Source organism: Malaclemys terrapin, chromosome 2 (assembly GCF_027887155.1).
Source record: "Malaclemys terrapin pileata isolate rMalTer1 chromosome 2, rMalTer1.hap1, whole genome shotgun sequence".
Lineage (NCBI taxonomy): Eukaryota > Metazoa > Chordata > Testudines > Emydidae > Malaclemys > Malaclemys terrapin.
In genome coordinates, this window is record NC_071506.1 from 212468773 (window position 1) to 212483844 (window position 15072).

General features: G+C 38.5%; 1 protein-coding gene across 3 annotated transcripts in view; it reads right to left on the minus strand.

Annotated features, from left to right (window-relative positions):
* CNOT10 (CCR4-NOT transcription complex subunit 10) overlaps positions 1–15072 on the minus strand; it is a 56426-nt gene that overhangs the window by 3298 nt on the left and 38056 nt on the right. For all 3 annotated transcript variants that reach the window (XM_054019841.1, XM_054019840.1, XM_054019839.1), the window contains 5 exons: positions 8080–8193; positions 5804–5934; positions 5034–5069; positions 4802–4929; positions 2129–2204 (listed from right to left, as the gene is read on the minus strand). In XM_054019841.1, coding sequence (XP_053875816.1) covers positions 2129–2204; positions 4802–4929; positions 5034–5069; positions 5804–5934; positions 8080–8193 — 485 coding nt within the window. The remainder of the gene's footprint in view (positions 1–2128; positions 2205–4801; positions 4930–5033; positions 5070–5803; positions 5935–8079; positions 8194–15072) is intronic.

The following is a 15072-nucleotide window of genomic DNA, read 5'->3' on the forward strand; positions in this document are numbered from 1 at the left end:
TTTGCCTGCCAATGTATTTTAAATGCCTGGTAAGTATACTGCTGATAGGACAATCTAATGTTAGATGCATCAGGTCCACAACCTGACAGCATCTTGGCTCTGCATTGTTTTTTGATGTAGAACATGGTAATTGTATTGTCAGTCATTATCCATACCAACTGTCCTCTGATAAGTTTGAGAAAAGTCTTTAAAGTTTTGCATAAGCTCTGAGGTTGATGTGCATCCTTGCTTCCCATACCATCCAGAGGCCTTGCACTTCGAGCAATTTCATACGACCCCCTCCCATCCCCTTAGTGAAGCATCTGTCACTATGGGATGTGATTGGGGGGGGGGAAGGGGCGCAAGGGTGAAGAGAATGGAAATCAATCCCTTTGCAGATGCTTGCTGAGTTTTTCCAGTGTGTCAGGGAGGACAGAACTAGAGAGGACACACAAAGACGCATTACTATTGATGATTGTTGGGTCAGTATACCAGCTTCAACCATCTCTGCAAGCAGAGGAGGTGAGGTCTGGCATGTGGTGTCACAAAGGTGACATAGGATACATGTTCTAGTAGCCATGAGACAGATCCTTGCTATGGTATTTGGGTTTTGTTTCAACTGACAGATGAGGGACGGTTGTTGAATCTGTCCTGAGGGATGGAAACCACAGACTTGGTGGAATTTAAGACTGCTCCTATGAATTCTATGTTCTGGACAGGAATTAGGCTGGATTGCTGCAGAGTGACTTTTGAGGCTAAGCTGCAGCAGAGGTATAGTGTAGAGGCAGATGGAGTCTGAGGCACGTTGAAGAGGAACTCGTATTCAATGTCTGTTGGGGAGAGGGGGTAGTGCCCCTTGGCATAGGAAGGGCTGATAATTCCCCACTTAGTGTCACCACTATCTGCAGTGTTATTGATGGCTGTGGTGTAGATAGGGGATAATAAAGGCATTTTGCATGATCATTGGGTATGGGCATGGACCCTTTGCATGTGGGGCAATACTTAAACCCGGGAGACTTAGATGAGACCATCCTAGGTCTTGACAAGAAGTCAAGCTAAGCTAAAACTTATCTAACCATAATATACTGTAAGATTACTAAAACTATTAAAAACGGTCAACATTATTAATTGTGCAGTAGCAAGTTACTGGCAGTTGAACAGGCAGTGAGCTCAGTCTGAAGCCAGATGTGATTAAGAGGAAGGGAGGAGTGCAGTGCGCTCTGCCCTTACATGCCCTCAATATGGAGCATGAGGACTCTCAGGGCACACATGTGAGGTCCAAGTACTGCTGACTAAATACTCTGGACTCAAGTGCATGATGCAAATGTGCATATGGACAAGCAAGTGAAGGAGAATGCTAAACTGAGGACGTCTCAGGGGCAGGTGTAGTACATGGCACTATTTAACTCATTTCTGGAAGCTTAATAGGTTTCAAGTTGGTGTCCCTTAAAAAAAAAAAAAAAAAAAAAAACCTTTATACAAAGGTGCAAGAAAGTGCATAAACTCTCTCATCATTCAATCTCCCATAACTCACTAATTGATAGGATTTTGCTCAAACTTTCCAAGAAAAATTGCTTTTGTACAGAGACAATGCATGGAAAATTTCAGCCCAGAAAATGAATGCTTTGGAAAGATATGAGTGCATAAGAACAGGTTTATGGTAGACATTGTTTTTAAGTCTGCAATACAGAAGGCACTGCCACAACCAGCAGTGTAATTTAGGCTAAGAGTCCTTGTGTAAAAATAAGCATTTATCAGTTACAAAGGAAACAAAAACTTAAAGAGATGGCAACCAATGGCACCATGTAGAAGTGTGTACACACACACACACACACACACACACACACACACACGCACACACGAAACATGGACAAAAAAAGCTTTGGACTTGAAATGTGGGGAACAATTAATTGCACAACTTGCTGAGCTGTAACACATCTGAACTCAAAATCTAAATAGACAGTATATTTCTGATGCTACTAAAGGCTTTATTCTACTGCTTTGTCTTCAAAGGTTGGGAGATTCCTTTGTGAAGTTTGCAGTAAGGCCCAAAATAATAATTAAACACAAGCAGCATGAGAGGCACAGGGAGTGCCAATCAACATAAAAGGGGTTAAAATTGTTTAGAAAAGATGCTAAAATTACTTACCGTTCTGTAGTTCAAGATACACAGCCAGTAGAATGGCCTCCGGGGGAATTTCTTTGGGATGGATCAGTGAAGCAGCCTTATCCCAAAATAAGAGAGAAAAAGGTTAACAACACAACAGATAATTTAACAAGACTGAAAATACCAGCTGACAGGATAGTTATAAGACAGGGCAATAAACAAACTAAGGTACTATTCTTGAAATATAAATACCTGCCATCAGGTCCATGTATGCAAAGAGGATGACAGATTATCTGCCTTGTAAGAATATTTCACACCTCTACTCAGAGGCACCATCTGCTTTTTACATACATACATGACAAATATAAATGAGTCATTCCTGAGCCAATCTGAAGGTTTTGTTTGTTTTTTCTTGGAGGGGTGATTTCCCAGATGAGCAATTCATTTAAAATCTCCCTACAGTCACATGACCAGATCCTCCGTTATGAAGCTAATGAACCTATTCAGATGTGCATCAGCTAGGATCTCTCTCTAGTCCCAACCTGCAGCAGTTTGAGAGCACAGTGAAATGTCATTGTCTCAGCCAATCAGAGTGCAGAGTACAGTTACTTAGTTCCCTGTGCTCAGATTGGTTGCCATTGATTTGTACAGATGTTTATTTCTCAATAATCATATAGTATTTGATTCCCCATACTCTGATCAGCTGACAGAGGCAGCCTACAAGGATTGCATGATCACAATACAATTATTTCTCAAAACTGTGTGGTAAATATGCATCTCTCCAATCAGTCACTCTGATCTCTGTGCTCTGACTGGCTCCTATACTCAGAAAGCTCAAGCACAGTGTCATTCCTTTCAGTCAAAGCAGAAAAATTCTCGAGATTAACATGCTAAGAAAAACAGCAAGGGCTGTCAAGCTTCTGAAAGGGAAAATGTTATTAAATATTTGACTAATTTCCCTCCTCTTCATCCTTCAACCTCAACTTCCTTCCCTCTACAGCTGAGCAAGCATCATTGTTGTATTTGTGTTCGTCTTGTTTACACTGGAAGAAAACAGCCCTTCTCCTAGTCAATTTTGAAACATGTAAACAAATATATTGCAGCTATTCAAACAAAAGCCTTGCTAAGCTATGAGGAAAGGAAGTAAGAAGGAAGAAAAGATCGATAAAAGGGAACGATGATGGGGGAGGAAAGGCTATGATTTTTTAAAAACAATTTCCCTTCCTGAAGTTACTTTGAATTTCATTTTAAAGTGTGAACAATTAAATATTGCCAATACAACAAAGATGCTTCCCACTAACTCACTAATCACCAATTGGTAGACTCAGGGGCCTCCAGGTTTATTTGCTATAAAGCCCTTAGCCTCAAAGTTTGTTCAGCCCAAAATACAGCTATTACTTCACTAAAAAGGGAGAACACTGCAATTATATTAACTGAACCTGTACACGTGCATTTGGGTTAATACCCCACCACAACACATACACACATTCCTGAAAAGTATGGGACCATATTTGTGAAAACTAAAAAACATGGGACAAGATGATTCTGTATAAAAAGCTCTGGTCCAAGCAGTACAGTTAAAAGACTGAACAGCAACTTGGGTAACTTGATAGCAAAAGTGCTATTTCACCATTTGATTTGCCCCATTTCTCTCTGCAAGATATAAAATCCAATGGTGTCCCTGCCCATTGTTTTTCTAGTTGGTTTCACTCAGTATTGAACACAGCCTGTTTAAATATGCACAGTGAAGTAAGTCTGTGTCTCCTCTCTTTCACACATGGTGGTAGTTACATGTAGCACTCAGTGACATGGATCTGCTCTATTGAAAGGAAGGAAATGAACAGCTTTGAATAGCTTCAACTTCAATTTCTTCAACTTCAGAGTAGTATCCTGTTTTGGACAGTGATTAAATTATGACAGCCTAAGTTATTCTGCAGAGAACCCTTTTTAGTTTTACAGAGAGGAGAGCTGCTACACCGAGGGAAGAAAGGAAGAGGGAGTAAAAGCTAGAAAAACTTTAGGAAACTGAACTCCAAGGACAATTAACTCCCTCAGCCTCAGGAAACCCCTAACCTTTCAGCACAAGTATTTGCACATTTTTTGTAAGTACTCCACAAGTGAAATTCTTGCATTCAGGCAACAGAAATGGAATGTTTGTGTTTAGATTTTGATATGACGGATAACAGCTATAAAGCATCCTAACTTCCCACCAAGGCAGTTGAGCTGCTTTACAGTCTTAAAAGTAAACTAAAATCAAGTTTTAGCAGTCCAGTGTTTGGAATCCAAAACACCACAAAAGTTCTGCTTTTAAGGGCAATAACTATCACCAGTTTTGGGAACAATTAAGCATCAGATTACTTTTAAACCCACCCACCAACAGTTTAAGGCAAATGTGAAGAAAAAGGCTAAAATTACAGGCTTAATTGACTGCTTTAGAGAGTTTGATGCTTTTGGCTTCCCTTTAGCCACTCCAATGTTTTTTAAAACAATGAAGCTAAAAGGGATGTTAGCATGATGGTTGACATAATTGAGAACAACTTCATTAAAACTAATCCACAACAGCTCTTATTTCCAGAACAGCTCATTTAAAATAGTTCTAGACCATTGTCTCAATATGCAATAAAGTGTGAACATAAATATTTCCAGCATAACGACAAAGATGGCTCCTATATAAGGGAACAGTACATAAAGTTGTCTTGAGGTTTGTTTTTTCACCTGGTGGAGACACTTGCGAGCTTTATCATATTCACTTCGCAAGCAGTAAGCACTGCCAAGGTTAAACAACATCATTGTTCGTGCAGAAGTGACTGAACTGGGATAACACTGGGGTGTCTGCTTGCCAGCTGAAAGAAAAAATAATCAAAATTATTTCACACTTTTGATTTCATTCCGCACTGTGGCAAGACAAATGCCTGCATTACTTCTGGATTCTGGAGCTATTACTTACAAGATTCCATCACCTCATTTTCTCCTTTGTCTGACCCTGTAGAGACAAGAAAAGCCAGAATGTTCTGTGAGCCTTCTTAAGGCTTTTAAAAGAAAACCCTATCGTTTTATGACAGCAGATTCAAGCTGGACTTTCCCTTCATGGACTGACTATGATAAACCAGAAAATCTATCAGCTTGTTAGAAATCATGGACCATTTAGAAAGCTTTCGATTTTCATTTAAGGGGTTTGCTTATCTAAAAACATCTTTTAAATCTACAGTATAATGATGTGCAATAAAGTTTAAACTGCAAATGTGCCATTCAAATCAGAACTGCTACTGAAGGCTGAACTGTATTGATGGGATCTAAAAGTAGCTGTTTTTATTACATTCCCCACCCCACCCACCCAAAGTGTTGGAAGATTTAAGATACAGATTTAACCATCTCCCCCTCTCATATCCCCACAGTGTATGTAAAGGTCATTTAAATTCTGAAAATGCGCATAGAGGGGGAAAAAGGGTGAAGTGTTAGTAGGTCAGAGGCCCAAGCATTAACTGTAATTACATATTTAATAAACTTCCAACAAATGATGTTTAGACAAACTGATGAGCAATACATTAGTTATTTTGAACTAAAATTACAAATACACATAAGGTAAACCAAAAACTAAGGACTAAAGAACAGCCCATCCACCTCACAAAAAATGCTGCAAATTTATAGATGTTGCAAGTTACAGAAGGAAGACAGCTGAAAGCAAGACCGGTTCTAATCAAGTGTAGACTCATTAACCTTGATCCTGCTCATTTGAAGAGATCCCCAGGGAAACATCAGTGACGTTCTCAGGGTTCAAGTGAGTAATGGCATCAGAGATTCTGTCTAGAGAGATGAGAGCCTCTGCTGCATACAAATGGCCAAGAAACCTACAAACAAACAAACATTCAGATACAAATTCCACTTGGACAAGTCTCATTACCACATTACTGTTTCAGAAGAGAAACTGGATGTATTTGTTTACCTGAGTGACAGTTTGCTGCATTGAAAATATTATGGAGATACTTTTATAAGTGACAGTCATTTGACTTTGCCATTTTAGTCTCCAATACTACAAACACTTGTGCATGTGAGTAGTCCCAGTGAAATCAGTCGTGCACAAGAGTTTGCAGGATCAGGGCTATTCTCCAAAGTATCCAGTTGCCATTTAATAATAAATAATAAGAATAATCATTAATAATAAATAGCACTTATGTAACACTTTATACATTCAGATTGCTATTCAAAAAACATTAATTCTCACAACATCCTTGGGAGGTTGGTATTAGTTTCTCCATCTGCCAAATGGGAATAGAGACAAAGGCTAAGTGATTTCACACCCAGAAGAAAAACCACCAACCTGCTACTAGAGTCTGTTACTAAAAACAAACAAAATTGCAAGCATAAATTTATACCCCAAAGAGGGAATATAGGCTGTCAATTCTTGCTCTGTTCTACACGCCTGTACAGCACCTAGCATAATGGGATGCCCATTCCCAACTGGAGCTCCTGGGAGCTACTGCAATACAATTAACACAGAGAGGTTTATGATGTTTTCCATTTTTAGCTTAGCACAAGTAGTCTGCATTTTTTAAAATTAAATTTAAATGTTCTAATTAACACAATATGCAAATTAACAAGCAAATATTAACTTGTTTTAAAGTTGAATAAAAATTTTATATACATATGTATAAGACAATATAGAATCCATTTCAAATTACAGCAAAGTTGCTTTGTTTTAAGTTAATGATTAGCACGCGCAAGGAATTTGACAGTTTGTATTAAAAGGCAGAGCAATTATAATATAAACTATCAATGAACTGAAGCATTTTAATATGAAGCACATAATCTAAAAAGACTGCCAGCTCCGTCCATGTAATTTACCCCATTCAGGAACATGAAGAAAACAAGCATAATTACCACAGAGAACAGCTAATTATGCAAGGCAAGGAATGTAAACGGCTGTCTTTTGCTCCCAAACATTACTCTGATCTGTTATTTCTCCATTTGGGGCACAAATAGTAGCATACCCATTACAAAGCAGTTGTAGCGGACTTCCAAATGTAATAATATTTGGGTCATAAAAGGATTGTACAAAAGCTACAATGAAGTAACATTAGGCATGTAACAAAAACAAAATTAAGATCAGTTAATTTCTTGACATGGGTGGGTTTAGCATGTATATTGCCAGCAAAGTACTATAAGCATGACTGGATTAACTCATTCCGTCATATGTACATATGGCAACAGATTTGTGAAACCCACCATGAAATACCACTGATAGCCAGGGAGTGAAGGATAGGGTTCAAGATCATTTGTTTGGTTTTTTTAAAACAAAAAGCCATCAGAATTGTATGACAATAACATGACCAAGTCCAACAGGAATATTACACAAATGTAATCTATTCTGTAAATGTAGTTGGATTTCTTTCAAAGTATCTTGCCTATCTTTTGGAAGTGAAAAGCCCCTTTGAAGCTAATTTGCACACTGAATACCCAGAAAGTAGCAGTCTTTGTGGAGAGCAGTTATTGCTCATTCACGGCAGTCTAACATTAAATACATATACAAATAAGTAACTAGCATTTCCATAGCACTTTTTACCTGTAGGGCTCAATAAACTGTACAGAAATAGTAAGCATTGTTATCCTCATTTTGCAGATGGAGACACTGAAGCACAGAAGCTATGTCTCACAAAGTCACTCAACGGCAGAGCCAGGAATAGAACCCAGGCCTAAAACATCCAGTTTGGTGCTCTAGTCACTGGACCAAACTGCCTCTTCAGGATTAACAAGAAGCACCAAAAGTGGTTACAGAATCTGACCATTCCAATAATACAGATTTCATATACAAAAAGTTAGGCCCCATTCCTGCTCGTCAGTGAGTATTTTCCACAGACTTCAAGGGAAACAGGGTCAGATCTAATATTTGCGTCCTTAGACTTAAAGGCAGAACTGGCAACAAGTTAAAAATGTTGGTACTTCAACTCAGATTCTTCCAGATACCAGGGGCAAAAAAATGGTCAATCCAGACTTACTTAAGAGATCCTGACAGCTTTGGCTGCTGAAGAAGTTTATCTGCATGATTCAAAGCCATAAGGTTATCACCCAAAGCCAGAGCAACATAAGCACTGCAGGCAAGTATTGAGCACCTGGAGGAGGAAAAGAAAAGGAAAATGTTGTTTCAAATCCAAATGTAATTGTCCAATTCTTGTGTTAATAAATACATATAGAAAATTCTCATAAAGACATGCTGGGTCCTTTTAAGAGGATTTTGGCACAAAGAACAGCTAAGCTGTTGGGATAGCTGATTATTTGATATACATATAAGAAGGCCCTAATCCTTTTTTCAGATCACACCGTTTCAGACCTGATTTCTATATGGCATACATTACAACAAACGTAATCTGTAACATCGTGCAAGGGGTTGGTTTTCATAGTTTTAAGCAGTCCAAGAGGGCCTGTTGGCTGTCGACAGTGATTTGGATGCCAAACTTCAAATCTGTGAAGAGGCTGAACGGCTGGAATAACCATGTATAAATTCAGGATTCCTATATAGCAACAGTACATGAACATTTAGTGGTCTATGAAAAAGTCCTATTTTAATCTCCAGAAAATGTGAACTTCTAGAAGTTAGTTATACTATTTTCTCCAAAGCAACTGTACTATAGTCCAGCAATCTGCAACAGGAAACATGTTAAAATGCTCTGCACATTTAGGCTCAAATATTTTCTCTAGGAGTACTCACTGGATGGAATAAAATTTGTCCAGTAAAATAAAGTTCCAAATTCTCACTTTATCAACACTTTATAATATTCAGAAAATCCACACAAATTATACTTTGATTTTATGACTTGTGTTCTGGATTCTTTTAGCCTTGAACTTCAGTTGATATGTTCCCATTTTATGAAGCAATAAAGTGATACTGCAAATTTGCAGATTTCTGCATCATGTAACTTGATATGTAATCTCCTTGCATCACAGATTTATTGTAACAAGCCTTTTATTAGAAAATGGTTAACAACCACTCGGGTCGATCATATTGATACTTTCCAGTATTTGTACTGTATGAATGTGACCATAAAACCTTAAAGTATTAAAGTAACAGTCTGAAGTTTTCTACACTGATTCCACTATTTTAAAGCTGAAAACACTGATTTCAACACATAATTGTAGTGCTGTATCAGAAGATTCTATGAGATAAAAGTGCCAGAGATATTTAACTACACAGTCTTTTAGATGTTACTTGTGCAGTTTCATGCATTTCTAAAGCACAAGATTTCCTGAAATTCTTGTAACAAAAATCTGAACCACACATTCCACATCTTCAAACAATAGTCCCACATCAGGATGTCAGCATTAGGTCAAGCTTTTATAGCTTGTCACTTTTTTCCCTTCTCCACCCCTTAAACACAGCACTTTGGAATATTTTCCACTTCATAAGACATAGTTCAATGTAGGCTTGCTTTGTCTTCAGGACATGAGCCTTCACCTTCCTTGCCTTGGAACTCCTTGCTGCAAGAACAGATTCTATGCTTCTGCAGGGAGGAAGAATGAATCCTCAGGTCTCATGTTGGGAGTTGACAGAAGAGTGCATTAGATTCTCCTGCCAGGAGGTGGGCTATTACAGCATCAACTTTCTGGCAACTGTCAAACCTACTTTTGGTCCAGCAGTAAGTTATGTCTTTATTCCTGTTTCCCAGGAGGCCTGCTCTTTAATTATACACAAGCACTATAAGAAATTTCTCCACAGTTTTCCTCACACTCTATTCCTCTTTTCATGTGACATATGAGCACGATAATCTGAAGCCGCACAAAAGCTTTCAAGAAAGGGAGGAAGGCTTCCACCTTAGTTCCTTACAATATTCTTGAAAGGTTGCCAATAAATAAAAGAAATAGGACTTTCTCTCGTACTGAATTCTAACTAGTAGGTTTTCTTCTATCTCAAGGGAGCACTACTTTTAACAAGGAGAATGGTAAAAGTATTTAGCTGATAAGACTAATTTGTATAAAAAGGCCAAGCCTGTCCCGACACAGAGCTGTTACATCTGTCCCAAGCCAAAATTTGCTCTCTCCCCTCCACATCTTTCTATATGTTCAATTTTTTTTTTTTTTTAATATTAAAAAGAGATACTTATTCGCTATCACAAGTTACCCTCCAGTGAAAATGCTATTGGTCTGGAAACCCTCATATTAATTAGTATTTTAGGAAAGAGACACCGCACAGCAACAGGCAACTACAGAAGAGCAAGATGTTTACATTAAATTTTCTTGCTTGCAGTATTGTTCCTCTCACACTCTGATTCATTGTCAAACCTGTTAAACCAAACAGTCAAGAGATCTGACAGTTAATCAGAGTGGAAGAATTGCATCACAAGGGAAAAGACAAACTAGTTTCTCCTCTCTCCCCTCCCCCCCTCCCCCCCCCCAACCCCCATGAGGCTTCTGAGAAAACTCCACAGGCTGCCTTTAAGCACTGGAGAGTCCCAGCATTACTCTGCTTCTCTGTTCGCTGAAGTTTCGTTTGGAAAAAGATTTTTTTTTAAACTGCCAGATTATGTCAAACAACCTGTTGTGCAGGACTTGACAATAAGATATGTCAGCCCGCATAGACTCAGTTTATTGAGCCTAAACCAGATACTGAAATTAGCGTAATCCATGTAAAAAGGCTAACCAGGATAAATCCAGTCATTCAAAACTGATTGAAGGGGAGAGCTACAATGACATACAGTGCAACTCTTTAAAAATATATATCGAACAATGGAATTTCCGGAATAATATGGAGAAAATCTGCAAGCTGAAATAAATATAGAATACCAAATTAAACACAACATTGCCTATCTTTACTCTAGTCACATTTCAATATGGCCAAATGCAAGGTCACATCTAGGAACACAGTATGCAGGCCCTGCTTGCAGGATGGGGGACTATTCTGGAAAGCAGTGATTTTAAGGTTTTCCACATTTAAATGCTACAGTGGTACAGCTGTGCTACTGTGTCTCTTCAGTGTAGACACTACCTACGCTGATAGGTGTGGTACTCTCGTTACTATAGGTAATTTACCTCCTCAACAGATGGTAGCTAGGTTGATGGAACAAGTCTCTGTTAGGCTTTGTCTACACAGGAACTTCAGTCGATTTAACACCACCACTCAGTGATGTATATTTTTCACACTCTTGACCAATGCAGTTAAATCAACTGAATTTTCTAGTGTAGACTAAGCCTAACAGAGACTTGAGGGTCACAGTGGATAAATCAGTTAAACTCGAGCTCCTAGTGCAACGAAGTGGCCAGAAGGGCTAATGCAACTCTTGGTCGTATGAACAGGGGAGTACTGAGCAGAAGTAAAGAGATTATAATACCTCTGTATTTAGCCCTGGTGCAACTGCTACAACAATATTGTGTCCAGTTCTGGTGGTCACACTTCAAGAAGGACATAGATAAACTGGAGAGGGACAGAGAAGAGCCACGAGAAAGATTTAAGGATTGGAGAATAAGCCTTAGATTTAAAGAGCTCATAAAAACATAAAAATGGCCATAGTGGGTCAGCCCAATGGTCCATCTAGACCAAAATCCTGTCTTCCAACAGTGGCCAGTGCCAGATACTTCAGCTCAATCTATTTAGCTTAACAAAAGAGAAAGTTAAAGGGTGACTTGATCACAGTCTACATAGGGAACAGAAATTTGATAAGAGGGCTCTTCAATCTAGCAGACAAAATATAACAAGATTCAATGGCTGGAAGCTGAAAATAGACAAATTCAGGCTAGAAATTAGATGCAAATTTTTAAACAATGATGGTAATTAACCACTGACACAATTTACCTAGGCTTGTGGTAGATTATCCACCACTGGAGATTTTTAAATTAAGGTCTGATGTTTTTCTATGAGTTGTGTTATGCAGGAGATCAGATTATACGATAAAAATGGTCCCTTTTGGCCTTAAACTCTATTAATCTATGAACTCTATGAAACAGGACCTGAAACTTTCTACAATACCACAGTAGATAGATAGAGACAGTAGATATAGTATTGTAACACTACAAGTCAGAATTAGAGAGATGAAAGACAACACAGGATTATTCTCTACAGTATATCTTATAGTGCTTTGCCCAGTAGCCGAGTTCCTACTTGTCATAGTTTCTTCCCTTTATTCATGCTCCTGTAGCTACACTGTTTTCCCTCGCAATCTGTAGCACTTTTAGCATCACACATGTCCACAGCCATCAGAGGAGCAATAAAACTTCTGAAGGGGTTTCCTAAAGCAGAAAATTCACTATTATTTGAGACCATGATTTAATGATCTATCAATATAAAAGATTAGTAAAATAAGAGATTTTTAGCTGCATTAGGCCTAAAAAGAGGAAGAGTGGTAAATAAAGTACATCTGTCCATCAAAAGAGGCACCAACAATTCTCTTGATCCCTATAATGGTTTTTACAGAACTTTCACATGTAAGCTGCGGCCCAGACAGGATACATCAGGTTCAGTGAAGCCTAACAGAATTGGGTTGTTGTAACATATTAAAACAGTGTATGGAATTCTACTGGGCAGCAGAAAGGTAAAGGGATTGACTTCCTATTCAAAGTATGCAGAAGCTAGGAGGCTGAAATAACTATTACAACAGAAGAACGAATAGAAAATCCAGAATTTGAAACTGAAAGTTTCTTCTTCCCTACGTGTGTGTGTGTGCGTAAGTAAAAAACAAACCAAAAAAAAAAAAAAAATCTCTGCTTAGTTACTTTGTGCAATTGCCAAATAACTGGAATGTAAAAGATTAAGACACCTACCAAGTTCAGTATGTATGGTAAATTACATATTAATTCTAACTAGCCCCACAAACTCCTCTAAAATGACAAGGATTTTTTTGTTTGTTTTAAAACTATGATGATATAAGCAGTTATGTACAAAACACATTCAAAGCTATTTAAAAGGACATTCAAGTATTAGGAAAGATGAAGTTTTCTAGTCCAACTAGCTAACATCATGGTAAATCTAAAGAATATTCAACTTTTTTTTCCCTTAGAGAATCTTTGCTGGCTCTTGGAATTTTCTATTAATTTTAACTGACCAACAAGATAAGAGTTTGAATCTTTTTAGTTTTTCTTTTAACAGCTCCTCTTCCAGCAAAACTGAAGGCAGTTAGTTAACATTTGATTCTGTACAGAACTGAGTTTTACACAACCACATGCAAAAGCCCAGAAATAGTTTATGTAGACTCAGGCCCTAAAGATACCAAGTCCCATGGTTTTAACTATCAGTCAAAGCAAATATGACAAGAACTAAATCAATGTTTTTCTTCTCTTTTACTTTTTTGATATGATGTTCCTTACCAGCAGCAGTAAAAATTCTTGTACTGACAAGTTTTTCCTGACATGCTGTCAGGTTACATCAATAGATAACAATGGCTGATTGTGAAAGAAAGGATTACATACATTTATTTTCTTACAACATGACAGCATGTAATAATTTTGACATATAGTAGTCATATTTTACACAATAGAAAAAAAGAGCCATACGATTTGTTTATATTTTAACCCAATATCTTCCATCTCAAGTATTATACTCCTCTACTGTTTAAAAACAATCAGCAATGACTCCTCACTCACTCCAACAAAAATGTTCTTTAATTGACTAAAGCTAGATTTTCAGTACATAACTGGAGCAAAGCAAATGTTAAGCTTGATATTATGACAACAGGTTAGCCGGGGGTTAGCTTAGAAGACAGTATATACCTCATAACGCAAGAAAGAAATTACTGTATGCTTTGACAGAAAATAAAAATACAGTTCAAGCAGATACCTTTTGTTTTTATATAAACTTCCTGTTCATACACATGTCCTGGACAAAGAAAAGAAACCCAAGTACTGCATTCATTACCCCATTTAAAAAAAAAAAAAAATCCCTAAAACTTGACCAGCATGGCAAGGTTTGTAGTCATAAGAGCTGTAACAGGCTGGCAGCATCTGCTGGAAACTACTTACAATGTTAGCAGGTGTTGATCCTGCTGGGAAAAAATTACATGGGTTCCAAGTGACTTGTTACCCCATCTGGATATCTGGGAGACAGAATGGGTCTGTAGAAAGAGCACCTAGACTGTGGGCCAAGTAGTCTTAAGGAAGAGAAGGTTACTCACCCGGTGCAGTAACAGAGGTTCTTTGAGATGGTTCTCTCTTTGGGTACTCCACTTTAGGTGAATCTGGGCCCCTGCGTTAGTAATCAGAGATTTTCAGTTGCAGTGCCTGGTTGGGTGGCACATGTGCAGTCCCCATCTTGTGTTGCCTCTGGGGATTACATAGCACTATGTGACCAACCTTCCCTCAGTCTTTAGCGCAGTCTTTAGCATGAAAAAAACTCCAAAGTAGTGGGGAGGAGAGAGGGTAGTGGAGCATGCATAGGGACAACCATCTCAAAGAACCTCAGTTAATGCACAGGGGGAGTAACCTTCTCCTCTTCTTTGAGGAGTGTCCCTGTGGGTAATCCACTTTAGGTGACTGTAGAGAAATGCCCTTTGGTGGAAGGGAGGGTCTTTGGAGTTGCAGTATTGGCAGATGATAAAACCTTAAGTCCGAATAGAGTCTCTGATGAGGAGTGCTGCTCTATGGCATAGTGCTGGGTGAACGTATGAGCTGATGCCCAGGTTGCTACTTTGCAGATGTCCATAATGGGCACATTTTTGAGAAAGGCTATCAAGGCACAGAGTGATCTGGTAGAACGTGTGAAGGTCCCCAGTGGGGGTTGTAGCTGTTGGTGATGATAAAAGTTCATGCAGTTGGAGAGCCTTTTAAATAGCCTCTGTTTAGATAAATGGTTCGGTGATGCAAAGAAATAACTTTGGTGATTTTCTGAAAGTCATTGTCCTCTCAATATAAAATGTTACCACTCTTTGGACATCTAGAGCGTGCAGCGTTGCATCTCGTTTATTCCTGTGAGGTTTTGAGAAGAATGATGGGAGATGAATAGCAGGTTTATGTCTGATGTGGATTCCAATGGGGACCAGAGGCCTTGGATTGTGTGGTTGTGGAGGTGTGCC